A 25,315-nucleotide genomic window follows, 5' to 3' on the forward strand; every position below is an offset into this window, starting at 1 on the left:
AGAAACTGAACACTCAGAACTGAACGCGTGCACACACCCTCCCAGTAGCCAGATCTCCACCCAGACTAAGTGATCTTATTTACAGTAATCTGATTACAGACAGCAGATCAGATGATCTCATGCAGACAGGCCATTGTGTGTGTTTTGCTTTGAGTATGTGTGTTCTTTTGTCTAGTGTGTGTGTGTGTGTGTGTGTGTGTGTGGTGTGTGTGTGTGTGTGTGTGTAGAATTACCTCCATAACGCTTATTTGTAAGAGGCCTTTGTTTTTTCAGATTGCTAAATACAGTCATAGAAGCTAATCTGAAACAGAAATCGAATGGCTAAATACAGTCATAGAAGCTATTCTATTTTCTGTTTCAGATTAGCTTCTATGACTGTGTTTGCCATCTATTTTCTGTTTCAGATTAGCTTCTATGACTTATTTAGCCATTCTATTTCTGTTTCAGATTAGCTTCTATGACTGTGTTAGCCATTCTATCTCTCTCATTCCTCTCACTCTAATACGTTTTTTGTTCATAACTCAGTTTAACAGTTAATCCCTTTAACAGTTCATCTCCTTCCTCTTTCTTTCTCTCCATAGTTCCAGAGATGAAGGTCAACCCTACAGCGGTGGGTGTGTCTTTCAGCACTGAGGAGCCCCTTCCCCTTTCACCACCAGGCTACTGGCCCGCGCCCCTCAGCCCCACCTGCAGCCGAGCCCAATCCCAACCCGACGCTCTCCCCACCCCACTACCCACTGAGGGAGAGGGGGAGAGTGGGATAGAGTGGAGAGAGGAGGGAGAGGAGAGGAGAGGGAAAGAGAGAGTAAGGGAGATGGAGCGGAGAGAGAACGAGAGCGGGAGAGGGATAGAGAGAGGAGAGAGAAAAGGAGAGGGAGAGAGAAAGAGAGAAGAGAGGGCAACGGGAAAAGAGAGGGAACGAGAAAGAGAACGTGAAAGAGCGAGAGCGCCCAGACCACCATCTCACCCCGTGGCCCGGCGGGCTGTCCCATGGCGACCACCAGCACAGCGACGCCTCTGGCGGAGAGTGTAGCACCCTCTAGTGGCGTGCAGGACCTGGTCACCACAGAAGAAGAGGACGAGGATGTCTACCTGTCCCCAGACCCCACCACCAGTATGCCTATGGAGACCACCACAGAAGAAGAAGAAGAGGAAGAAGTGACCACTACAGATACAGAGACCACACCCCTCCCAAAGACAACAGCTCCACCCACTACGATTGGCCCAGCCCTAACTAGAGGTCTAGCTCCGCCCCTTTAGGCCCAGTGTTCTGGTGACCACGCCTATTAAAGCCGCACCACAGAGAGGAGCACACGCCCACAGCAGCCTTCTACGACAAGGTGGTGTGTGTTGTGTGTATCTGTGTGTATTTATCCATCACATGTGGAGTGAGAGACACAGGTGGTCCTCGTTAAGAGCGAGGCTCCTCGTTAGTAGCATCGTTAATGATTAATTACATGATTAGCATCCAGCTAAATAGGCTGAAACACTCCACAGCTTCTGGAGATAATGTGACGTTTATTTGGGTTCTCATTCAGTTGTACAACTGACTAGGTATCCCCTTTCCCCAATCACCAATCTATCTGAACTGACATGGTAATTGTGTCTTTCTCTCTCAATCCCCTTTCTTTTTATTTTGCTCTCTCTCTCTGTCCCTCTTTCTGTCTCTCTCTCTCTCTGTCTCTCTCTCTCTCTCTCTCTCTCTCTCCTCTCTCTCTCTCTCTCTCTCTCTCTCTCTCTCTCTCTCTCTCTCTCCTCTCTCTCTCTGTTCTCTCTCTCTCTCTCTTGTCTCTCTCTCTCTCTCTCTCTTTTCTCTCTCTCTCTCTCTCTGTCTCTCTATCTCTGCTCTCTCTCTCTGTCTCCTCTCTCTGTCTCTCTGTTCTCTCTCTGTCTCTCTCTCCTCTCTCTCTCTCTCTCTTTCTTCTCTCTCTCTCTCTCTCTGTCTCTTCTCTCTCCTTCTCTCTCTCTGTCTCTCTCTCTCTCTCTGTCTCTGTCTCTCTGTCTCTCTTGTCTCTCTGTCTCTCTCTCTCTCTCTCTCTCTCTCTGTCCTCTGTCTCTCTCTCTGTCTCTCTGTCTCTCTCTCTCTCTCTCTCTGTCTCTCTCTCTCTCTCTCTCTGTCTCTCTCTCTCTCTCTCTCTGTCCCTCTTTCTGTCTCTCTCTCTGTCCCTCTTTCTGTCTCTCTGTCCCTCTCTCTCTCTGTCCCTCTCTCTCTCTGTCCCTCTCTCTCTCTCTCTGTCCCTCTTTCTCTCTCTCTCTCTCTCTGTCCCTCTTTCTCTCTCTCTCTCTGTCTCTCTCTCTTTCTCTCTCTCTCTCTGTCCCTCTTTCTCTCTCTCTCTCTCTCTCTCTGTCCCTCTCTCTCTTTCTCTCTCTCTCTCTGTCCCTCTCTCTCTCTGTCCCTCTCTCTCTCTCTCTCTCTCTCTCTGTCCCTCTCTCCCTCTTTCTGTCTCTCTCTCTCTGTCCCTCTCTCTGTCTCTCTCCCTCCCCTGCTCTCTCTCTGTCCCTCTCTCTCTGTCTCTCTCTCTCTGTCTCTCTCTCTCTCTCTCTCTGTCCCTCTTTCTGTCTCTCTCGGTCTCTCTCTCTGTCTCTCTCCCTCCCCTGCTCTCTGTCTCTCTCTCTCTCTGTCCCTCTTTCTGTCTCTCTGTCTCTCTCTGTCCCTCTTTCTGTCTCTCTGTCTCTCTCTGTCCCTCTCTCTGTCTCTCTCCCTCCCCTGCTCTCTCTCTGTCCCTCTCTCTGTCTCCCTCTCTCTCTCTGTCTCTCTCTCTCTCTGTCCCTCTCTCTGTCTCTCTGTCCCTCTCTCTCTCTCTGTCTCTCTCTCTCTCTCTCTGTCCCTCTTTCTGTCTCTCTCTCTCTCTGTCCCTCTTTCTGTCTCTCTCTCTCTCTGTCCCTCTCTCTGTCTCTCTGTCCCTCTCTCTGTCTCTCTCTCTCTGTCCCTCTTTCTGTCTCTCTCTCAGAATAATGAATTAGGGGTTAATGGACCCAGCGGAGACTTTGAGATCCGGGAGGAGGACCGTCGCCAGGGCAACGAGGTTGTTGGTCGTGGCCTTGGCATGGAGACTGGGGCAGAACCTGATCTGATTGGCAACACAATTAACACAGGAAGTTCTGCCGCTCAACTTCCTCAGAAGAACATCTTGGAGAGGAAGGAGGTTCTGATAGGTGAGGACACACAAACACACAACACTGTCTGTCGGTCAGTCTGAAAAATAAAACCACCCATAGCAAACCTTTCCCTCTACTAGTATATCTCACTCCTTCTCTCTCTTTCCCTCTACTAGTATATCTCACTCCTTCTCTCTCTTTCCCTCTACTAGTATATCCTACTCCTTCTCTCTCTTTCCCTCTACTTGTATATCTCACTCCTCTCTCTCTTTCCCTCTACTAGTATATCTCACTCCTCTCTCTCTTTCCCTCTACTAGTATATCTCACTCCTCTCTCTCTTTCCCTCTACTAGTATATCTCACTCCTCTCGCTCTTTCCCTCTACTAGTATATCTCACTCCTCTCTCTCTTTCCCTCTACTAGTATATCTCACTCCTTCTCTCTCTTTCCCTCTACTAGTATATCTCACTCCTTCTCTCTCTTCCCTCTAAGTATATCTCACTCCTCTCTCTCTTTCCTCTACTAGTATATCTCACTCCTTCTCTCTCTTTCCCTCACTAGTATATCTCACTCCTCTCTCTCTTTCTCTCTACTAGATATCTCACTCCTCTCTCTTTCCTCTACTAGTATATCTCACTCCTTCTCTCTCTTTCCCTCTACTAGTATATCTCACTCCTCTCTCTCTTTCCCTCTACTAGTATATCTCACTCCTTCTCTCTCTTTCCCTCTACTAGTATATCTCACTCCTCTCTCTCTTTCCCTCTACTAGTATATCTCACTCCTCTCTCCTTTCCCTCTACTAGTATATCTCACTCCTTCCTCTCTCTTTCCCTCCTACTAGTATATCTCACTCCTCTCTCTCTTCCCTCTACTAGTATATCTCACTCCTCTCTCTCTTTCCCTCTACTAGTATATCTCACTCCTCTCTCTCTTTCCCTCTACTAGTATATCTCACTCCTCTCTCTCTTTCCCTCTACTAGTATATCTTCACTCCTCTCTCTCTTCCCTCTACTAGTATATCTCACTCCCTCTCTCTTCCCTCTACTAGTATATCTCACTCCTCTCTCTCTTTTCCCTCTTACTAGTATATCTCACTCCTCTCTCTCTTTCCCTCTACTAGTTATATCTCACTCCTTTTCTCTCTTCCCTCTACTAGTATATCTACTCTTTCCCTCTATAGTAATCTCACTCTCTTCTCTCTTCCCTCTACTAGTATATCTCACTCCTCTCTCTCTTTCCCTCTACTAGTATATCTCACTCCTCTCTCTCTTTTCCTCTACTAGTATATCTCACTCCTCTCTCTCTTCCCTCTACATGTATATCTTACTCATTCTCTCTCTTTCCCTCTACTAGTATATCTCACTCCTTCTCTCTCTTTCCCTCTACTAGTATATCTCACTCCTCTCTCTCCGTATTCTTCTGACGGGCGTAGCTTTTGTCTTTATTCTGATTGGCTGTCTGTGTCTCCCCCAGCCATTCTGATTGCTTGCCTGCTGGCGGTGGTTTTCGCTGACTTCGTGGTGATCGGTAAAGAGCAGGAGTCAAAGCAGGCTAACTGTCCTTGTGTGTCTGTGCGCTGGACACATGCTGTANTTCTCTCTCTTTCCCTCTACTAGTATATCCTACTCCTTCTCTCTCTTTCCCTCTACTTGTATATCTCACTCCTCTCTCTCTTTCCCTCTACTAGTATATCTCACTCCTCTCTCTCTTTCCCTCTACTAGTATATTCTCACTCCTTCTCTCTTTCCTCTACTAGTATATCTCACTCCTCTCGCTCTTTCCTCTCTACTAGGATATCTCACTCCTCTCTCTCTTTCCCTTCTACTAGTATATCTCACTCCTTATCTCTCTCTTTACCCTACTAGTATATCTCACTCCTTCTCTCTCTTTACCTCTACTAGTTATATCTCACTCCTCTCTCCTTTCCCTCTACTAGTATATCTCACTCCTTCTCTCTCTTTCCCTCTACTAGTATATCTCACTCCTCTCTCTCTTTCTCTCTACTAGTATATCTCACTCCTCTCTCTCTTTCCCTCTACTAGTATATCTCCTCCTTCTACTCTCTTTTCCCTCTACTAGTATATCTCACTCCTCTCTCTCTTTCCCTCTACTAGTATATCTCACTCCTTCTCTCTCTTTCCCTCTACTAGTATATCTCACTCCTTCTCTCTCTTTCCCTCTACTAGTATATCTCACTCCTCTCTCTCTTTCCCTCTACTAGTATATCTCACTCCTCTCTCTCTTTCCCTCTACTAGTATATCTCACTCCTCTCTCTCTTTCCCTCTACTAGTATATCTCACTCCTCTCTCTCTTTCCCTCTACTAGTATATCTCACTCCTCTCTCTCTTTCCCTCTACTAGTATATCTCACTCCTCTCTCTCTTTCCCTCTACTAGTATATCTCACTCCTCTCTCTCTTTCCTCTACTAGTATATCTCACTCCTCTCTCTCTTTCCCTCTACTAGTATATCTCACTCCTCTCTCTTCGTTCCCTCTACTAGTATATCTCACTCCTCTCTCTCTTTCCCTCTACTAGTATATCTCACTCCTCTTCTCTTTCCCTACTAGTATATCTCCACTCCTTCTTCTTCCCTCTACTAGTATATCTCACTCTTTCCTCTACTAGTATATCTCACTCCTTCTCTCTTTCCCTCTACTAGTATATCTCACTCCTCTCTCTCTTTCCCTCTACTAGTATATCTCACTCCTCTCTCTCTTTCCCTCTACTAGTATATCTCACTCCTCTCTCTCTTTCCCTCTACTAGTTATATCTTACTCATTCTCTCTCTTTCCCTCTACTAGTATCTCACTCCTTCTCTCTCTTTCCCTCTACTAGTATATCTCACTCCTCTCTCTCCGTATTCTTCTGACGGGCGTAGCTTTTGTCTTTATTCTGATTGGCTGTCTGTGTCTCCCCCAGCCATTCTGATTGCTTGCCTGCTGGCGGTGGTTTTCGCTGACTTCGTGGTGATCGGTAAAGAGCAGGAGTCAAAGCAGGCTAACTGTCCTTAGTGTGTCTGTGCGCTGGACACATGCTGTTAGTGTGTTGTAGTATGTAGGAACAGTAGCCTACACATGATTTGTGTGTGTTAGTGACACGGGATCTTAATATGTAGGGACGGTCATGACACATGATAGCGTGTACTATGTAGATACTATGTAAATACACACAGCTTGGGGTATAATAGATGATCATGACAGACGTCAGTTCATATGTTAGCATTGCCTGCAGTGCTTAAAGTGGTACTTGAAGATGCCAGTACTCACTAAACTCATTTAATTTACCGTACCGGGGTAATTTTATTATATTTGAATCTATTTAGATTCCATATTCTCCAGAAGACATATAGAAGCAGTAGACAATTAGAGACACCAGTGGTCTGTATACCAGTGGTCTGTATACCAGTGGTCTGTATACCAGTGGTCAGCGCTAGCCCACTTCAACCACTGCATGGCATTAGTGTATGTGTCTCTGTTCTTTACATGTTCTGAATCTTTTGTCCAATTCAGAATGAGTTCTACATTGTTTGACCATATGTCTCTCTCTCTCTGTTTCCCCCTCCCTCTCCCCACCATCCCTTCCTCTATCTCTCTGTCAACAGCGGTGATAGTGGGGGGTGTGGTGGGGGCCCTGTTTGCAGCATTCCTGGTCATGCTGCTGGTGTACAGGATGAAGAAGAAAGATGAAGGCAGCTACACACTGGAGGAACCCAAGCAAGCCACCGTCACCTACCAGAAGCTGACAAACAGGAGGAGTTCTACGCATAACACACACACACAGAGAGATGCTTATCACTCCAGCTCCCTTCCCGTCCTGTCGCTTCACATCTCCTTCCCACCCTTCTCCTGTATCTTCCTCCCTCTCTTCTCTCCTATGTTCCTGTCCTCCATGTCAGTTGGTACTGAGAGTGCCCGTCTCTCCACGGACTCAAACATTTCTTTAAAAAATATAAATACACCTTTAAAAAAAATAACAAAATAAATATATCAGCTGGAAAAAAACATATAAAAATGTGATACACAATTTTTTTTAAAGTAAATGTTGTTATTGATATTATATGATTATTGTTCTGATGATGTAATGAACTGATTATTTTGTAAAAACACAAGCTCTTATCCGGTGTTCTAGCACAATACTCTAGTGTCTGTTCCACGGAGCGAATGAGCCAAGTGAAAGAGGGATGGGGGAGAAGAAGGGACAGACAAACAGAGGAGGAAAGAGAGTGTCATCTGATTGGCCACACAGACACTGGGGTCAAAGGTTAGAGGAAAGGTCTCTATTGTAGTGCCTTCCATTGCCCTGGTGCTCTCTCACACACACACACACACACACACACACACACATGGCTTGGACCCCTCTCTCTGTGCTTGGCCAATCAGAGTAGGGGAACCCTCCCACAACGCTCTGACAACCTCAGGACAACGTTGTGGCAGCATTCACTGGTAGTTAGCAAGCGATTCTAACCAGGGATAAAGTGTTAAATATAATGGTGGGTAAACAAACCGCTGGGGTAACATAAACATTAGCTAATGCTAACAACGCTACCTGATTGTAGTAGTTGTGTAAACACTGTTCACCAAGTGAAGGGGTGTTTAAACAACAGATTACGAGTGTTTACCCTCCTCAACATCCCTGGGTTGTATTCATTAGGCACCAAACAAAGAAACGGACTGAAACAGAGAGGACTACCTGGTCCAATAAGAAATGCACATTTCCGTATTCCATTGCAAAATGTTTTACAACGTTTTCCGTTGTGTGTCAATGAATACGACCCTGGTGCTGAATGCTAACACAGGGCTAGCGGCTAGCTGTCTGGTTTGCTCCTTTACGCTGTACAAAGGTGATTAGTTCTATGGATAGTAATAATAACCAATAATATATCAATGTTCTGGACTGGTTGGTAAATAATAGTAATAATGAAAATAATACTCGAATGAACGAAAGGATGTGTATTTAGCGGTTTCAAAAGTTTATATGTAAATATCATTGGTTGAAATACTTTTTCTGTCGTTGCCACTAACCAGTCGCATGATCACCATTTCTATATCACGTCAATCTGTGGAGCTGTGCTCTCAACACACACACACCACACACACACTCACAAGTACGCACTCACACACTTAAGCAAATATACACACGCCGTACATGCAAGCATGCGCTCACAAGCTCAAACACACACACACAAATATATCACTTGCGCTTCATTGACTAAATATATATATATTATATATCATATCACTCACTCACCAATTATCATTATCCTCATCACACAAGCTGGTTTCAGTACATTATTAATAAGTGACTGATCAGTTGCTGGTTGGTTAGAGTTTGGTCCGTTGTGTAAAGGCACCAGCATGTATCCATCCAATCCCCTGCATGCTCTTTCTTTCTCTTCTACCATTGGCTGTCTATTTGGGGGTGGGGTGGTCTTTGGGACTGTGAGGGAGGGGCTTACGATGCTGAAAGTGGCTCTTCAAGTAGAAGTTGTCCATCAGTAGGTGTGGGGACAGGAGTTAAGGTGGGGGCTGTGGGTAGGTGTGGGGACAGGAGTTGAAGTGGGGGCTGTGGGTAGGTGTGGGGACAGGAGTTGAAGTGGGGGCTGTGGGTAGGTGTGGGGACAGGAGTTGAAGTGGGGGCTGTGGGTAGGTGTGGGGACAGGAGTTGAAGTGGGGGCTGTGGGTAGGTGTGGGGACAGGAGTTGAAGTGGGTAGGGGTGGGGACAGGAGTTGAAGTGGGGGCTGTGGGTAGGGGTGGGGACAGGAGTTGAAGTGGGGGCTGTGGGTAGGGGTGGGGACAGGAGTTGAAGTGGGGGCTGTGGGTAGGTGTGGGGACAGGAGTTGAGTTGGAGGCTGTGCTTTCTATCTAAGATTGTAACAATAACCAACACACCAGTACGACTGGACTAGTAGCTTCTAATATATTCAGTACTGTAGAACAACTGCATGGGAGTCAAACTATACTAGTCTGTGTGTGTGTGTGTGTGTGTTCTGAGAGGAATGTACTGTGGGCAGGTGTGTATTTTACCTGCTCCAGCAGTTCTGACGCTCTTCCATAGTCAGGTAGTCACACCTGTACCCCTGTGTGTGTATGTATGTATGTATGTGTGCGTGTGTGTGTGTGTGTGTACGCCTCAACTGCTTTGCCCCCTCTTTTTTTTAAGCAGTGAACGCCTCACTCTTATTTCACATCAGACTCGTGTGTGTGTGTGTGTAGGTCTCACCTGTTCACTGCTGAATGTGGGGCTAGTCTGCTTTTTCACACCCAATCTGTCACTCACGGTCTGTTTGTCTGTAGCAGGACTGACTGACGTCACACATCACAGACAGAACTGACCTGAACTGTCTTTTCTAAACTTACCTTCCAACTGTTAACATGTGTTTGTACCCATATAAGTCTGCATAGCCAAATAATAGAGAGAGAGAGAGAGAGTGTGTGTGTGTGTGTGTGTGTGTGTGTGTGTGTGTGCCAAGTTGGTGGAAGGCCACACCACACTGTGTTTGCTGTTACTGTTACCCATCCTGTTTTTATACATTTGCATTTTTTAAGGCTGTTTCTGTCATTGGCTGCTGAGCGCCGGGAGGCGGACCTCTGCGCCACGGCCCTGCCACTAATTTGCCACTCTGTTCCAAATAAAAGACCTCATTGGTTAACACACTGTCGTCTGTGATTTTATTGGCTGAGGGTATGGGGTGGGGGTGGAACATGAGGGGACTAATGGTTTTGAGAGCTCTGTATAGTGCAGATAAAATAGAAAAATCACATATAGAACTGACAAACATATCGCTCTGACACAATAAATCTCAAATCATTAACCTCTACCTCCTAGTGCCTAAACATTTGAGTAGATCTGAGTGGAATTGAATAGTGTAGGTAGGTATTATTCTAGACAGACACTCCTTCAGTCTACACCAATCCAATGCTTTTAAATCATAGAGAAGGAGTGTAAGTGTGTACTGTACATTTCAGGGAGAAGCAGGGGGAGAATGGGAGGGTTTAACATGTCATACCTGGATGGAGTGACGCTGGCTGGGTGATGGTGTGACACTCTGCCCTCTGCTGTTTGACTATGGTGTTACATCCCAGTGGCCACATACCTCCCTGAAGTTACAGAATCTACCTGTCTGATTCACCGGCGAAGGGGAGAGAAGGGAGATATATTGGGGTTGCTGCTAGTACTTGCTGTACTTGATTATTTGTGAATCGTGTAACAGTATATTATAGAGATGTGAAGGGAATGAAGTGGAGCTGGATAGCCAGTTACAGTCAATGGAGCTGAGCTCACTGTTGTGGGTGACATATTACTAGCACAAACCAATTATTGTAGGCTTACCATATTTGCACTTTACAGCTGTAGAACTGAGTAACACATTTCATCATAAACCAGCCATAAGGTCCCTGCATACCCCCTAGATAAAATTACGAATATATCTGTTAGACTCATCGCTATTGCCTTGAATGCCACCAAACTTTTGAAGGGTGTCTCTGAATTGATAAAGGAACCGGCCTGCCATATCAGTTTTTTTTTTTTTACAATAATGATCTGAATTTAATTTTGTTTTCATATTATGGAGCTAGTTCATACATTGCATTACCACAACAAGGGTGCTGGAATTTACACCACACTCGTGTAGTAGTGTAGGTCCCTAGGCGGTCTGTTCCCAGGTGTTCTGATCAATGGAATCTCCCTACTCGGTTCTGTTCGGATCGTTGAGGACTCTCATTGGCTGATTCATCTCAACCGCTACATGTGATTGTTCTGTCTTCAATTTGCTAATTTGTCAATCAACCTTATCACGTCTCGAAACGGTGCAAACTCATGCATCAATTCCAAAAAGCGTGTTTGACTTTATCGGTAAATAAATTGCTAGTTTAGAGTTTGATGCTCGTGAAAGCAGGTTCGTTATGGAAGACATGCGTGAGGCAGCGGATGATTACGGTGAGGAAGAAATTAACTCATTACCTTGCAGTCGTTTAATTAATTGATTCATTGTTCAAACAGTAATTAACTCGGTCTTTAACTAATAGGTTAACTCTCCCGTTGTTTCACAGAAGAACAGTATCTAGGTAGTTAGACGTTTTGCTCAAGTGAATTTGGCCTAGCTAACAGCCTAACTTTGTTTTGTTGGGCAGTTTTAATAAGAAACAGGCTGCGACTGTTTAAAGGCCTTATACTTTAGAAACCTAACGTTAGCTATTAGGGATGGATCGAAATGTAGGCTACATAATGAGTGACGTTAGGCTATCTGGATGAAACTAGGGGAAGGTCATGTTTTTTTCAATGCATTTTTATTTATTTAACTAGGCAAGTCAGTTAAGAACATCTTATTTACAATGACAGCCTACCAAAAGGCATCATGCGGGGCCGGGATATATACACACACACACACACACACATGTTTATATATATATATATATAACAAAACACACATCACGACGAGACACCACAACACTACATAAAGAGAGACCAAAGACAACAATACATAATGGCAGCAACACATGACAATAACACGGTAGCAGCACAAAACATGGCAGGCAACAGCACAAAGGGCAAGAAGTTAGAGACCCCAACAATACATCACGCGAAGCAGCCACAAGTGTCAGTAAGAATATTCACGATGGAAATAAACCTGTCCAGTTTGAGTGTTTTTTTACAGCTCGCTCCAGACGCTAGCTGCTTCGATCTGAAAAGAGGAGCGACCCAGGGATGTGTGTGCTTAAGGGACCTCTAACGGAATGTGACTGGCAGAACTGGTGGAGGATGAGGGTTGCATTAGGCATCACAGATAGGGGGGAGTGAAGCCTAAGAGGGTTTTTATAAATTAGTCAAGGGGAGGGTTTAGTGTGTATAGATATATCTATCTAGTGTAGGGGAGGGTCATGTAATTGATTACATTTCTATATATATCGACTTGTGCCTGATGCTGCCACTCCTCTGATTATCAGCTGGGTGTGCAATATGAAGTGCATGTTTGGAGAGTCACAGAGCAAAGGTATATTTCTAAGATAACTGATGGGATGGTGTAAATACAGCTAAGCTGCATCACACACTGCAATGGCTGTTCCAACCCTAAGCCCCGGCCTGCTCTGCTCTTGCTGATCCAAAACGTGTTTTTTGTATCAAATCAAATCAAATTTTATTTGTCACATACACATGGTTAGCAGATGTTAATGCGAGTGTAGCGAAATGCTTGTGCTTCTAGTTCCGACAATGCAGTAATAACGAACAAGTAATCTAACTAACAATTCCAAAAAACTACTGTCTTATACACAGTGTAAGGGCATAAAGAATATGTACATAAGGATATATGAATGAGTGATGGTACAGAGGAGCATAGGCAAGATACAGTAGATGGTATCGAGTACGGTATATACATATGAGATGAGTATGTAAACAAAGTGGCATAGTTAAAGTGGCTAGTGATACATGTATTACATAAGGATGCAGTCGATGATATAGAGTACAGTATCTACGTATGCATATGAGATGAATAATGTAGGGTAAGTAACATTATATAAGGTAGCATTGTTTAAAGTGGCTAGTGATATATTTACATCATTTCCCATCAATTCCCATTATTAAAGTGGCTGGAGTAGAGTCAGCGTCGTTGACAGTGTGTTGGCAGTAGCCACTCAATGTTAGTGGTGGCTGTTTAACAGTCTGATGGCCTTGAGATAGAAGCTGTTTTTCAGTCTCTCGGTCCCAGCTTTGATGCACCTGTACTGACCTCGCCTTCTGGATGACAGCGGGGTGAACAGGCAGTGGCTCGGGTGGTTGATGTCCTTGATGATCTTTATGGCCTTCCTGTAGCATCGGGTGGTGTAGGTGTCCTGGAGGGCAGGTAGTTTGCCCCCGGTGATGCGTTGTGCAGACCTCACTACCCTCTGGAGAGCCTTACGGTTGAGGGCGGTGCAGTTGCCATACCAGGCGGTGATACAGCCCGCCAGGATGCTCTCGATTGTGCATCTGTAGAAGTTTGTGAGTGCTTTTGGTGACAAGCCGAATTTCTTCAGCCTCCTGAGGTTGAAGAGGCGCTGCTGCGCCTTCCTCACGATGCTGTCTGTGTGAGTGGACCAATTCAGTTTGTCTGTGATGTGTATGCCGAGGAACTTAACTTGTTACCCTCTCCACTACTGTTCCATCGATGTGGATGGGGGGGTGTTCCCTCTGCTGTTTCCTGAAGTCCACAATCATCTCCTTAGTTTTGTTGACGTTGAGTGTGAGGTTATTTTCCTGACACCACACTCCGAGGGCCCTCACCTCCTCCCTGTAGGCCGTCTCGTCGTTGTTGGTAATCAAGCCTACCACTGTTGTGTCGTCCGCAAACTTGATGATTGAGTTGGAGGCGTGCGTGGCCACGCAGTCGTGGGTGAACAGGGAGTACAGGAGAGGGCTCAGAACGCACCCTTGTGGGGCCCCAGTGTTGAGGATCAGCGGGGAGGAGATGTTGTTGCCTACCCTCACCACCTGGGGGCGGCCCGTCAGGAAGTCCAGTACCCAGTTGCACAGGGCGGGGTCGAGACCCTATTTGGGCGGTAAGCAAATTGGAGTGGGTCTAGGGTGTCAGGTAGGGTGGAGGTGATATGGTCCTTGACTAGTCTCTCAAAGCACTTCATGATGACGGATGTGAGTGGTAGTCGTTTAGCTCAGTTACCTTAGCTTTCTTGGGAACAGGAACAATGGTGGCCCTCTGGAAGCATGTGGGAACAGCAGACTGGTATAGGGATTGATTGAATATGTCCGTAAACACACCGGCCAGCTGGTCTGCGCATGCTCTGAGGGCGCGGCTGGGGATGCCGTCTGGGCCTGCAGCCTTGCGAGGGTTAACACGTTTAAATGTCTTACTCACTTCGGCTGCAGTGAAGGAGAGACCGCATGTTTTCGTTGCAGGCCGTGTCAGTGGCACTGTATTGTCCTCAAAGCGGGCAAAAAAGTTATTTAGTCTGCCTGGGAGCAAGACATCCTGGTCCGTGACTGGGCTGGGTTTCTTCCTGTAGTCCGTGATTGACTGTAGACCCTGCCACATGCCTCTTGTGTCTGAGCCGTTGAATTGAGATTCTACTTTGTCTCTGTACTGGCGCTTAGCTTGTTTGATAGCCTTGCGGAGGGAATAGCTGCACTGTTTGTATTCAGTCATGATACCAGACACCTTGCTATGATTAAAAGCAGTGGTTCGCGCCTTCAGTTTCACACGAATGCTGCCATCAATCCACGGTTTCTGGTTAGGGAATGTTTTAATCGTTGCTATGGGAACGACATCTTCAATGCACGTTCTAATGAACTCGCACACCGAATCAGCGTATTCGTCAATGTTGTTGTCTGACGCAATACGAAACATCTCCCAGTCCACGTGATGGAAGCAGACTTGGAGTGTGGAGTCAGCTTGGTCGGACCAGCGTTGGACAGACCTCAGCGTGGGAGCCTCTTGTTTTAGTTTCTGTCTGTAGGCAGGGATCAACAAAATGGAGTCGTGGTCAGCTTTACCGAAAGGGGGGCGGGGCAGGGCCTTATATGCATCGCGGAAGTTAGAGTAACAATGATCCAGGGTCTTTCCACCCCTGGTTGCGCAATCGATATGCTGATAAAATTTAGGGAGTCTTGTTTTCAGATTAGCCTTGTTAAAATCCCCAACTACAATGAATGCAGCCTCCGGATAAATCGTTTCCAGTTTGCAGAGAGTTAAATAAAGTTCGTTCAGAGCCATCGATGTGTCTGCTTGGGGGGGGATATATACGGCTGTGATTATAATCGAAGAGAATTCTCTTGGTAGATAATGCGGTCTACATTTGATTGTGAGGAATTCTAAATCAGGTGAACAGAAGGATTTGAGTTCCTGTATGTTTCTTTCATCACACCATGTCACGTTAGTCATAAGGCATACGCCCCCGCCCCTCTTCTTACCAGAGAGATGTTTGTTTCTGTCGGCGCGATGCGTGGAGAAACCCTCTGGCTGCACCGCTTCGGATAGAGTCACTCCAGTTAGCCATGTTTCCGTGAAGCAGAGAACGTTACAGTCTCTGATGTCCCTCTGGAATGCTACCCTTGCTCGGATTTCATCAACCTTGTTGTCAAGAGACTGGACATTGGCAAGAAGAATGCTAGGGAGTGGTGCACGGTGTGCCCGTCTCCGGAGTCTGACCAGAAGACCGCCTCGTTTCCCTCTTTTTCTGAGTCTTTTTTTTGGGTCGCTGCATGTAATCCACTCCGTATGCTTCCTAACCAATGGCTGTACTGTGTAGGTCTCTGGTGGCAGTTCAGGAGGAGAGTCAAAGGCTTCTTACGAAAATATTATTTGATTAGGCCTAGTTAATCTTGCGTGTAGTAACCTATAGCCCAGTGGTCACCAACTGCACGATTGCCTGGTCGATCTTCAAGTCATTAGCCTACATGAGATTTCATAACTTGCAAAACCATGACCAGAGAGAGAGACTGTTAAAGTATACTGCAAGGAGCTGCTGTTTTTATGAGTGAGTTCATGTCGGCACTGTCAACACTGTTTTTGTTCAACCCTATTACAAAACGTAAAGCGCTTCTCCCTACTTCCACTTGCGCTGCATCTGCAATGAATGAGTAGCCAAGTGTATTGATAGCCCTGTTATTTTTTTCTTCAATTCTTCTATTTATTAGCAGTTTGTCGTGACAATTTTAATATTGAGGAATAATTCACTTTCTCTGATCATAGGAACATTAATTTGTGCATGAGGCAGATGTGGTGCGACTTCGAGATTTGCAATCAGGTGGAAGACTGTGTCTCTTTGGTCAGTCTCACCGGAGGAAAGGAAGGAGAGAGCAGTGACCGTGAGAGACGGACCCTCTGCTGCTATCTCTCCCTCTGCTGAGACTAATGCTGTGTTCAAAACAACAGGAAACTCGGAGGTCTCCGACTTCAAGACAACTGGGAACTCTGGGAATAAAATGAGGTCAGACTGGGGAAAAACATTTTCAATGGTCATCCAAGTCGGAAACACGGGCATCTATCTAGAGCGTCGACTTTCCCACCTGAAGTTCACTGAAGTTGTGATTTTATATAGTTTTTTCAGAGCTCCAAGTTGTCTTGAAAGAACCATGACCATCAAATGCATGTACCATCAGTCCAGGAAAAATAAAAAAAACTAATATATATATATTATTTTGATGGTACATGCTTATCAAAACTTGAGTTTTGAAATCTAATATGGTTTGAGAAGAACAATATTTTCAGGCCAGGCATATAGCCAATATGCTGTGATAATGTATTAGGCCTACTGCACAAACCTCATTCCTACACAACTGTTTTTATTAGGTTAATGCATAAAAAATGTAAGTCATGTTTAAAAAGAATTCTGAGCAGTAGATCTCTGCTTGCTTTTTGTGATCTTGACTCAGAAAAGGTTGGCGATAAAAAAAAAAAAAAAAAAAAAAATAATAATAATATGATCCTTTTTTTCTCCCCAATTTCGTGGTATCCAATTGGTAGTTAGTCTTGTCTCATCGCTGCAACTCCCGTACGGACTCAGGAGAGGCGAAGGCCAAGAGCTGTGCATACTCTGAAACACAACCCTGCCAAGCCCCAATGCGTCTTGACACAATGCCCACTTAACCCGGAGACCAGCCGCACCAATGTGTCGTGGAGGAAACACCGTACACCTGCCGACCATGTCAGCGTGCATTGTGCCTGGCCCGCCACAGGAGTCGCTAGTGCGCGATGGGACAAGGACATCCCTGCTGGCCAAACCCTCCCCTAACCCAGACGACGCTGGGCCAATTGTGTGCCATGGGTCTCCTGCTTGCGGCAGGCTGTGACTGGACTCGAACCCAGAATCTCCAGTGGCAGACCACTGTGCCACTCGGGAGGCCCAGCTTACTACTACTATAATGTATTAGAGTTATTGACCTCACAATTAACCAGATTTGAGTAATTTACATTGTGGTGCTGAAACTTAAAGCTACGGCACAATCAATCGGAAATGGACAGCTCATGGTGCTGAAAGTAGGCAAATTCGAGTAGGCATTATTAATTTCACCATCTTCATTTGAATTAGACTTTACTAACAACAACAGGGCTTTGTGTTGGAGCATATTTCTTCCTATTTAAGTAAAAGAGGTAGACTGTGCTGTTTGACAGACTACATTAGGCTATAGGCTGCTATATCCATCCATGCACTCTTTAAATAGCCTACCTCTGTGTCAGTGAAGGGCTGTTAAGTTAAAACCAAGACTCCAATTGAGGGGTTATGAGAGGGTAGGCTATGCCATATGCCTACTTTATATTTAAGAAAATTGTAAAAAGCACAGCGCTTTGGTCCATGATGCTTAATCAATCAATCAAATGTATTTATAAAGCCCTTTTTACATCAGCAGATGTAAACTGCAAGCAATGCAGATGTAGAAGCACGTTGGCATGGAAAAACTCAAGGAACCAGGCTCTGAGGGGTGGCCTGTCCTCTTCTGGCTGTGCCCGGTAGAGATTATAAGACTACATGGCCATTAAAGCTAGATCGTTCTTCAAGATGTTCAAACATTCATAGATGACCACCAGGGTCAAATAATAATCACAGTGGTTGTATAGGGTGCAACAGGTCAGGAGTAAATGTCAGTTTGCTTTTCATAGCCGAGCAGTCAGAGGTCGAGATAGTCGAAAACAGCAGGTCCGGGACAAGGTAGCACGTCCGGTAAACAGGTTAGGGTTCCATAGCTGCAGGCAGAATTGTTGAAACTGGATTAGCAGCACAAGCAGGTGGACTGGGGACAGCAAGGAGTCATCAGGCCAGGTAGTCCTGAGGCATGGTCGTAGGGCTATGGTCCTCCGGGAGGGGAGAGAGAGAGAATTAGGTAGCATACTTAAATTCACACAGGACACCAGATAAGACAGGATAATTACACCAGCTATAACAGACTGACCCTAGCCCCCTGACACATAGACTATTGTAGCATAGATACTGGAGGCTGAGACAGGGGTGGATCGGGGGACACTGGACCCGTCCGACAATACCCCCAGACAGGGCCAACCAGGCAGGATATAACTCCATCCACTTTGCCAAAGACACACCAACTTACTACCCTAAGACAAGGCTGAGTATAGCCCACGAAGATCTCCTCCACCACACGAGCCAGAGGGGGCGCAAAACCGGATAGGAATATCCCGTCAGTGTCTCCTCCTAGGGACGGTATGGAAGAGCACCAGTAAGACAGTGACTCAACCCCTGTAACGGGGTCAGAGGCAGAGAATCCCAGTGGAGCCGGCCAGGCAGAGACAGCAAGGCCGGTTCGTCGCTTCAGGTTGATCATTTGGCTTTTCCAAAACATTTTGAGAGGAATGGGAGATTTGATGTAGGTTGATCGTTTGGCTTTTTCAAAACATTTTGAGAGGAATGGGAGATTTGATGTAGGTTGATCGTTTGGCTTTTCCAAAACATTTTGAGAGGAATGGGAGATTTGATGTAGGTTGATCGTTTGGCTTTTCCAAAACATTTTGAGAGGAATGGGAGATTTGATGTAGGTTGATCGTTTGGCTTTTCCAAAACATTTTGAGAGGAATGGGAGATTTGATGTAGGTTGATCGTTTGGCTTTTCCAAAACATTTTGAGAGGAATGGGAGATTTGATGTAGGTTGATCGTTTGGCTTTTTCAAAACATTTTGAGAGGAATGGGAGATTTGATGTAGGTTGATCGTTTGGCTTTTTCAAAACATTTTGAGAGGAATGGGAGATTTGATGTAGGTTGATCGTTTGGCTTTTCCAAAACATTTTGAGAGGAATGGGAGATTTGATGTAGGTTGATCGTTTGGCTTTTTCAAAACATTTTGAGAGGAATGGGAGATTTGATGTAGGTTGATCGTTTGGCTTTTTCAAAACATTTTGAGAGGAATGGGAGATTTGATGTAGGTTGATCATTTGGCTTTTCCAAAACATTTTGAGAGGAATGGGAGATTTGATGTAGGTTGATCGTTTGGCTTTTTCAAAACATTTTGAGAGGAATGGGAGATTTGATGTAGGTTGATCATTTGGCTTTTCCAAAACATTTTGAGAGGAATGGGAGATTTGATGTAGGTTGATCGTTTGGCTTTTCCAAAAGAGTCTTTTACTGCCACTTTTAGTGACTTTTTAAAGCTAGAAACAAGCTGTAAAATACCCGGTAAAGAGTGACTCCGATGCATATGGGGATATCATTGTTTCGTTTCTTTGACATTCAGAGGCTGAGCAACAACCTTCTATAGCTGAGTATATATATATATTTTTTAAACTTTGTTTGGGAAGTAATCTAATTCTGTCACTGATTAAGCTATTCACTTTCTGTTCAATAGAAAATGTTTAAACCCACACAGCTTTTAGGGAAACACTTGTGACTTTCTGTCATTGAGTGAAGCTACAGAAGAAGAGGAACCAGCAGCCCTGTGCTCTATCAAAATTGCTACGTTGCCATGTAATGCTGACAGGTCGAAAAAACAGTTTCTAAAACTACACATCTAAGGTGCTGGTCTGTCCAAGAAGTGAGAGTAAATTTTCTCTGCTATCCACTTTGTTTTATTGATTATTGTGGGTATAAGGAAAGGGGGATACTTAGTCAGTTGTACCACTGAATGCATTCAACTGAAATGTGTCTTCCTCATTTAACACAACCCCTCTGAATCAGAGCGGTATGGGGTATAGGGGAGGGTCACTTGTTTTTTTTCAAGCATTCAGGGAGGGTTTAGGTCAAATATATTTTGCTGAAGGGAGGGCCATCCATTTTCATTTCAGTGAGGTCCGATTTTCTCCATGTAACCCTTATTATAAATAACATTCACTCCCTCAGCTAACCCAGTTTAAGCTAATTAACAAGCAGGTGAGGCAGCGTGTGACCTCAGCCTACCTGGTCTTTTCATTATAGTCTTTAGAACACGGAGGAGCACTCTGTTATGTGCTTGTGGAAACTAGGCCCACATGGTGACATCACCTCAATCTAGATTTCTCATTTTACCTGACTAGTCATTACCCAGTGATACTCTGTGTTGCTATTTTGAACTTTTTGTCACTTTGTGCCACTCCATCATGCTATGTCAGTGAGTGTTTTTTTCATATTATGACAGTGTTATGTCATGCTAATTCGCTCTGTGTGGCTGTATGCAGACTGCCCAAGCCTCCTGTGTGATGAACAGGAGGATGAAGAGGAGGAGAGTTACCGTGGAGATGATGAGACCGGAGGAGAGGAGGGGGGAGATATAGAAGAATGGGACACTGGACAAAGAGGAGGAGAGAGAGTGGAGGAAGAAGAGAATGGAGGAGAGATGGAGAAGAATGGAGAGATGGGTGAGGATGGAGTAACAGAAAGAGAAAAGGAGAGTGAGGTGGTAGTTGATTTTGAAGAGGAGGGAGGGGAGATGGAGAAGAGACAGTTGAGAAAGAGGATAGGGAGGGCAGAAACAGAGAAGGAGGAGGAGGCAGTGTTAATTGAGGATAGGAGAGGGAGTGAAGAGGAGATGAAGGACAGAAGAGAGAGAGATGGGAAGGTAGAGGAGGGAAAAAAACAGAAAGGTGTGATGGGGCCTGCTCTGTCTCTCGATCTCGTCGGCGTGACAACTGACCCTGTCGGCATGACGACCACCACTCATGAGGACTCTGGGTACCTGAGCTCTGGGATGGGGTTCTACTGTCCCCCCGGACCTCTCCTATTCCACACCCAGCCTAAACCACACCCCCAACCCCTTCTGCCCAGTGGGGTGAAGCGCCCACATAGTGTCAGCCCCCCTCCCCCTCCCACCCAAAGCCTACAGGTAAGACAGATGGGAGGAGATGACATCATACTGTCAGCAGTGATGTCATTACAATGTCGTCCTGCACAGTGCTCTAAAAAGTTCACACAACCACTAACCTCTAGATACTTGGAGATGTGAAAAGACTGGATAAATAGAACGAACACACACACACTGCTCCTCCACAGGTAAAAGTGACTCGAGTGTACTCTACTCGCCGTTCGATTGGCTACAGCGCCCGGGGGCGTGGCCAGGTGCTTCCCCTCCCCCTGTTGCCAGCTGTAACCATGGGAGACCCCTCCCTATTGCCCTCCCTGCCCAAGAAGAAGACAAGAACACTCTACAGCACTGGTGAGGAGAGCGAGTGAGTGAATGTGTGTGTGTGTGCCCCCTCTCTGACCTATTGCCTTTGTCTGTGTGTAACCTCTGTGTGTGTGTGTGTGTCCGCTCTGACCTATTGCCTTTGTTTGTGTGTGTGTGTGTCCGCTCTGACCTATTGCCTTTGTTTGTGTGTAACCTCTGTGTGTGTGTGTGTGTGTGTGTGTGTGTCCGCTCTGACCTATTGCCTTTGTTTGTGTGTGTGTGTCCGCTCTGACCTATTGCCTTTGTCTGTGTGTAACCTTTGTGTGTGTGTGTGTGTCCCCGCTCTGACCTATTGCCTTTGTCTGTGTGTAACCTCTGTGTGTGTGTGTGTGTGTCCGCTCTGACCTATTGCCTTTGTTTGTGTGTAACCTCTGTGTGTGTGTGTGTGTGTGTGTGTGTGTGTGTCCGCTCTGACCTATTGCCTTTGTTTGTGTGTGTGTGTGTCCGCTCTGACCTATTGCCTTTGTCTGTGTGTAACCTTTGTGTGTGTGTGTGTGTCCCCGCTCTGACCTATTGCCTTTGTCTGTGTGTAACCTGTGCGTGTCCGCTCTGACCTATTGCCTTTGTCTGTGTGTAACCTCTGTGTGTGTGTGTGTGTGTGTGTGTAGACCAGTTGGAGCAGCTAGAGGGAATGTTCCAGGAGGACCACTACCCAGATGGAGAGAAGAGGAAGGAGATTGCCGCCACGGTGGGCGTCACACCCCAGAGGATCATGGTTAGTACTCTCCAGGAGGAGGGTTTGTCACCTTTGACCTACGTACACTATTAGGATTGGGGAATAGGATTTTAGGTTTATATTTTGCCTCATTAGCTCTCTACCTCTCTCCTCTCATCCCTCCCCCTCTCTGTTTGTCAGGTGTGGTTTCAGAACCGTAGGGCCAAGTGGAGGAAGGCCAGTCGTTCTGCAGTGAAGCCAGAACACAAACAGACCTGCAGCCGCCTCCCTGACCCCAACCCTACCACGATCCTTGCACCACACCCTAGGTAGGCTCAGACCGCAATATGATATGATCACCGGTTGCAGACATCCACAATAAAGAACAAAACAGCCATTATTAACTCTTCCAGACAATGTGCACCCTCCCTTGAAGCTTGCCCACTTTGGTTGGGCTGACAGGGTCTTGAAGCATACCCACTTTGGTTGGGCTGACAGGGTCTTGAAGCATACCCACTTTGGTTGGGCTGACAGGGTCTTGAAGCATACCCACTTTGGTTGGGCTGACAGGGTCTTGAAGCATACCCACTTTGGTTGGGCTGACAGGGTCTTGACGCATACCCACTTTGGTTGGGCTGACAGGGTCTTGAAGCATACCCACTTTGGTTGGGCTGACAGGGTCTTGAAGCATACCCACTTTGGTTGGGCTGACAGGGTCTTGAAGCATACCCACTTTGGTTGGGCTGACAGGGTCTTGACGCATACCCACTTTGGTTGGGCTGACCGGGTCTTGAAGCATACCCACTTTGGTTGGGCTGACAGGGTCTTGAAGCATACCCACTTTGGTTGGGCTGACAGGGTCTTGAAGCATATCCACTTTGGATGGGCTGACAGGGTCTTGAAGCATACCCACTTTGGTTGGGCTGACAGGGTCTTGAAGCATACCCACTTTGGTTGGGCTGACAGGGTCTTGACGCATACCCACTTTGGTTGGGCTGACAGGGTCTTGACGCATACCCACTTTGGTTGGGCTGACAGGGTCTTGAAGCATACCCACTTTGGTTGGGCTGACAGGGTCTTGAAGCATACCCACTTTGGTTGGGCTGACAGGGTCTTGAAGCATACCCACTTTGGTTGGGCTGACAGGGTCTTGAGCTGGCCGCTGAGTTATGATTATACTAACTCTGTCTCTATAGGGCAGCTGCAGGACACATCGCCCCCTTCCTCCCTCCTGCTGGTCTCTCTTTACCTCCCCCTCATACCACCCAGGCACTCCCTTCCTACAGCACCCTGCTAGCCAGCCTCTCATCCAGCCCTACAGGTAGGCAGTCAATCTTTCCATCCATCAATCACACTACACAAACAATTGTTGATGTTTGTTAATGTTTGACTATATGTTTGTGGCTCCCAGGCAGGTCAGTAGGAGAGAGAGGGCCACCGTCAGGACCTCAGGGAGGGTCCGTGGAGCACCTACCTCCTATCATGTATAGCCCACCACCTTTACGACGTGCCAGCCTCCCCCTCCTGACTACCTTCCTGAACCCCCCCAACCCTACCCCCAGCCCCAGCCCCACTCCACCAACCCTGCAACCCACCCCAACATCGCCTTTCTTCATGGATGTGTTGGAGCCCCACCCCCCCAACAGAGACACACAGGGACTCACCCTGCAGACTGACTCTGGGTGAGTAATTGAAGGACATTACTTGACGTAGGCTGAATGGGACTCATAAGACATCCATGCCTATGTGTAATGGGAAATATCGAAGATTAATACATTTTAGAGTGATTAACACTATGTTTTCCCTGTCTGTAATACACATTATTTCCAGTGTTCTGGTTGTACAGGTTGATGGTCACTAGACTTGCCACTGAAAGCTATGGGTTGTTCTCATATCGTTTGATGGTGATTGACATCAGAGCTACTGAAGAAACAATGGTTTCTGAACACTGATCCTATAGCAGCTGGAAAAGTCACAGTCTATTGTTTTGTCTTCCTACAAGCCTCTCAGGCTGATGTTTAGAGATCATTTGGTTCTGTCAGATTAATATAGAAGTGCCTTCTCACAGAATGCACATTAGACATTTTCTGTGCTGGAGGTGTCTCCCTGTTGCAACTTGTAATTAAACCAGATTGATTTCTTATTATTTTCTATATCTGTGACTGCTCATCCCCTTTACGTTATGTGTGTGTGTGTCGTCCTCAGTTCTCTGTTTGACTACAGCAGTGATCTCCTGTCCAGCAGCAGCAGCTCAGTGAAGATGGATCCTCAGCACTACCTTACCTCCAGCCACCAGGGTGGCTCTACAGTCTCCTACCAGCCCCAGGCCTCCCGCCTGGCCTACCTCACCCCCTCCCCCTACCTCAACCCAAACCCCCCTGAGGGGAGCGCCCCTCCCCCCTCCTACCTCACCTTTGGTCCAGGAGGTGGGCCCGGGGTAGTGACCTATGCAGCTGGAGGCCACACCTACTTCCAGGCACAGACAGGAGGGGGACAGATCCTACTGCAGTCTGGGATACACGGTGAGTCACTGTTGGGATACCACCTAGACACACACACCAAATTTGAGATTGGACAGTAGAGTCAGTGTGTGTATGTGTGTGTGCGTGTCTAGGTGGTATCACAGCCTACCAGTCGTACCCGTGGGATCAGCTCTACAGCCACCCAGCAGTCATCCAGCAGCGTAACCAGTGTTCCCAGTTTACTACCACCACACTGGGGGGCCGAGACCACCCAACCTCCTCCTCCTACCTGCCACCCACTTACTATCCCCGCTCACACACTCTCACACACACCTCTACCCAGGCCCAGGTCCTGCCCCCAGTTTCTACCCTGCGACACCCCCACCCCAGAGGGGTCAGCGCCCCCCAGCCCAGAGCCCCCACACCACCCTTGGCCCTCCTGGATCCCCCCACCTGTGTGAAGGCTGAGAATGAGAGCCCTCCCCATATACACAGCAGCCACTTCCACTGTGACTTCTCACCCATACTCTTTTGACAGACCTGGGGGTTGTTATTCCTGTCTTCATATCTTGCTTAGTTAAATAAAGGTTAAGTAAAAAAATAAAACATCTGTGTGTTTTCTGTATGTTGTTTATGTGAGTATGAATGTATATGTGCCTACGTGTGTGACTGATATATTATGATGCTCATTATTGAGACAGACGGTTCTGTTCAGGTTGTTGGACTGTAATAAAGGCATGTTACTTACCATTGATCTGTCTGGTTGCTTTAGTGTGTGTGTTTTTCTGTCCATATAGTGGAGTTGTTTGTACACTGATTTCCAGTACTCATGCCGTTCCACCAGAGAGTGCCATTTCCCTGTGTGTGTGGGGTGGCGTTGCTACCATACAGTAGAAAGTGCTGCTTATCCAATCCTCTGCGAGCTACCTGAAGGGCCTTGATTGCAGGGAGTGGACTAGCTGGGGTCTCCTTGCCATTGTGTCACTGAATGTGTATTTGATGTACAGTATGGATGACACTCCCATCC

General features: G+C 46.4%; 2 protein-coding genes across 2 annotated transcripts in view; both read left to right on the forward strand.

The window, feature by feature from the left end:
• The window catches only part of sdc3 (syndecan 3), a 44,860-nt gene extending 35,108 nt beyond the window's left edge, over window positions 1-9,752 (forward strand). Inside the window, 3 exon segments of the mRNA XM_031793266.1 lie at window positions 2,952-3,156; window positions 6,702-6,836; window positions 6,839-9,752. Of these exon segments, the coding sequence (XP_031649126.1) occupies window positions 2,952-3,156; window positions 6,702-6,836; window positions 6,839-6,867 (369 nt within the window). The 3' untranslated portion in view covers window positions 6,868-9,752.
• Window positions 9,753-10,808: 1,056 nt separating this feature from the next.
• nobox (NOBOX oogenesis homeobox) lies at window positions 10,809-25,038 on the forward strand. The gene is made up of 9 exons (XM_031793268.1): window positions 10,809-11,036; window positions 20,186-20,829; window positions 20,997-21,159; window positions 21,780-21,886; window positions 22,028-22,155; window positions 23,023-23,147; window positions 23,238-23,508; window positions 24,032-24,348; window positions 24,441-25,038. The coding sequence occupies exons 1-9, from the start codon at window positions 11,003-11,005 to the stop codon at window positions 24,821-24,823; spliced, it is 2,172 nt and encodes a 723-aa protein (XP_031649128.1). The 5' UTR covers window positions 10,809-11,002; the 3' UTR covers window positions 24,824-25,038.
• Window positions 25,039-25,315: the final 277 nt, after the last annotated feature.

This window comes from Oncorhynchus kisutch, linkage group LG17, assembly GCF_002021735.2.
Source record: "Oncorhynchus kisutch isolate 150728-3 linkage group LG17, Okis_V2, whole genome shotgun sequence".
Classification (NCBI taxonomy): Eukaryota; Metazoa; Chordata; class Actinopteri; order Salmoniformes; family Salmonidae; genus Oncorhynchus; species Oncorhynchus kisutch.

Coding starts and splice junctions, on each gene's coding strand:
- nobox (XM_031793268.1), top strand. CDS start 11,003: ATGGAAGACATGCGTGAGGCAGCGGATGATTACG. Junction 21,160..21,779: donor AAGAACACTCTACAGCACTG/GTGAGGAGAGCG, acceptor GTGTGTGTGTAG/ACCAGTTGGAGCAGCTAGAG. Junction 21,887..22,027: donor TCACACCCCAGAGGATCATG/GTTAGTACTCTC, acceptor TCTGTTTGTCAG/GTGTGGTTTCAGAACCGTAG.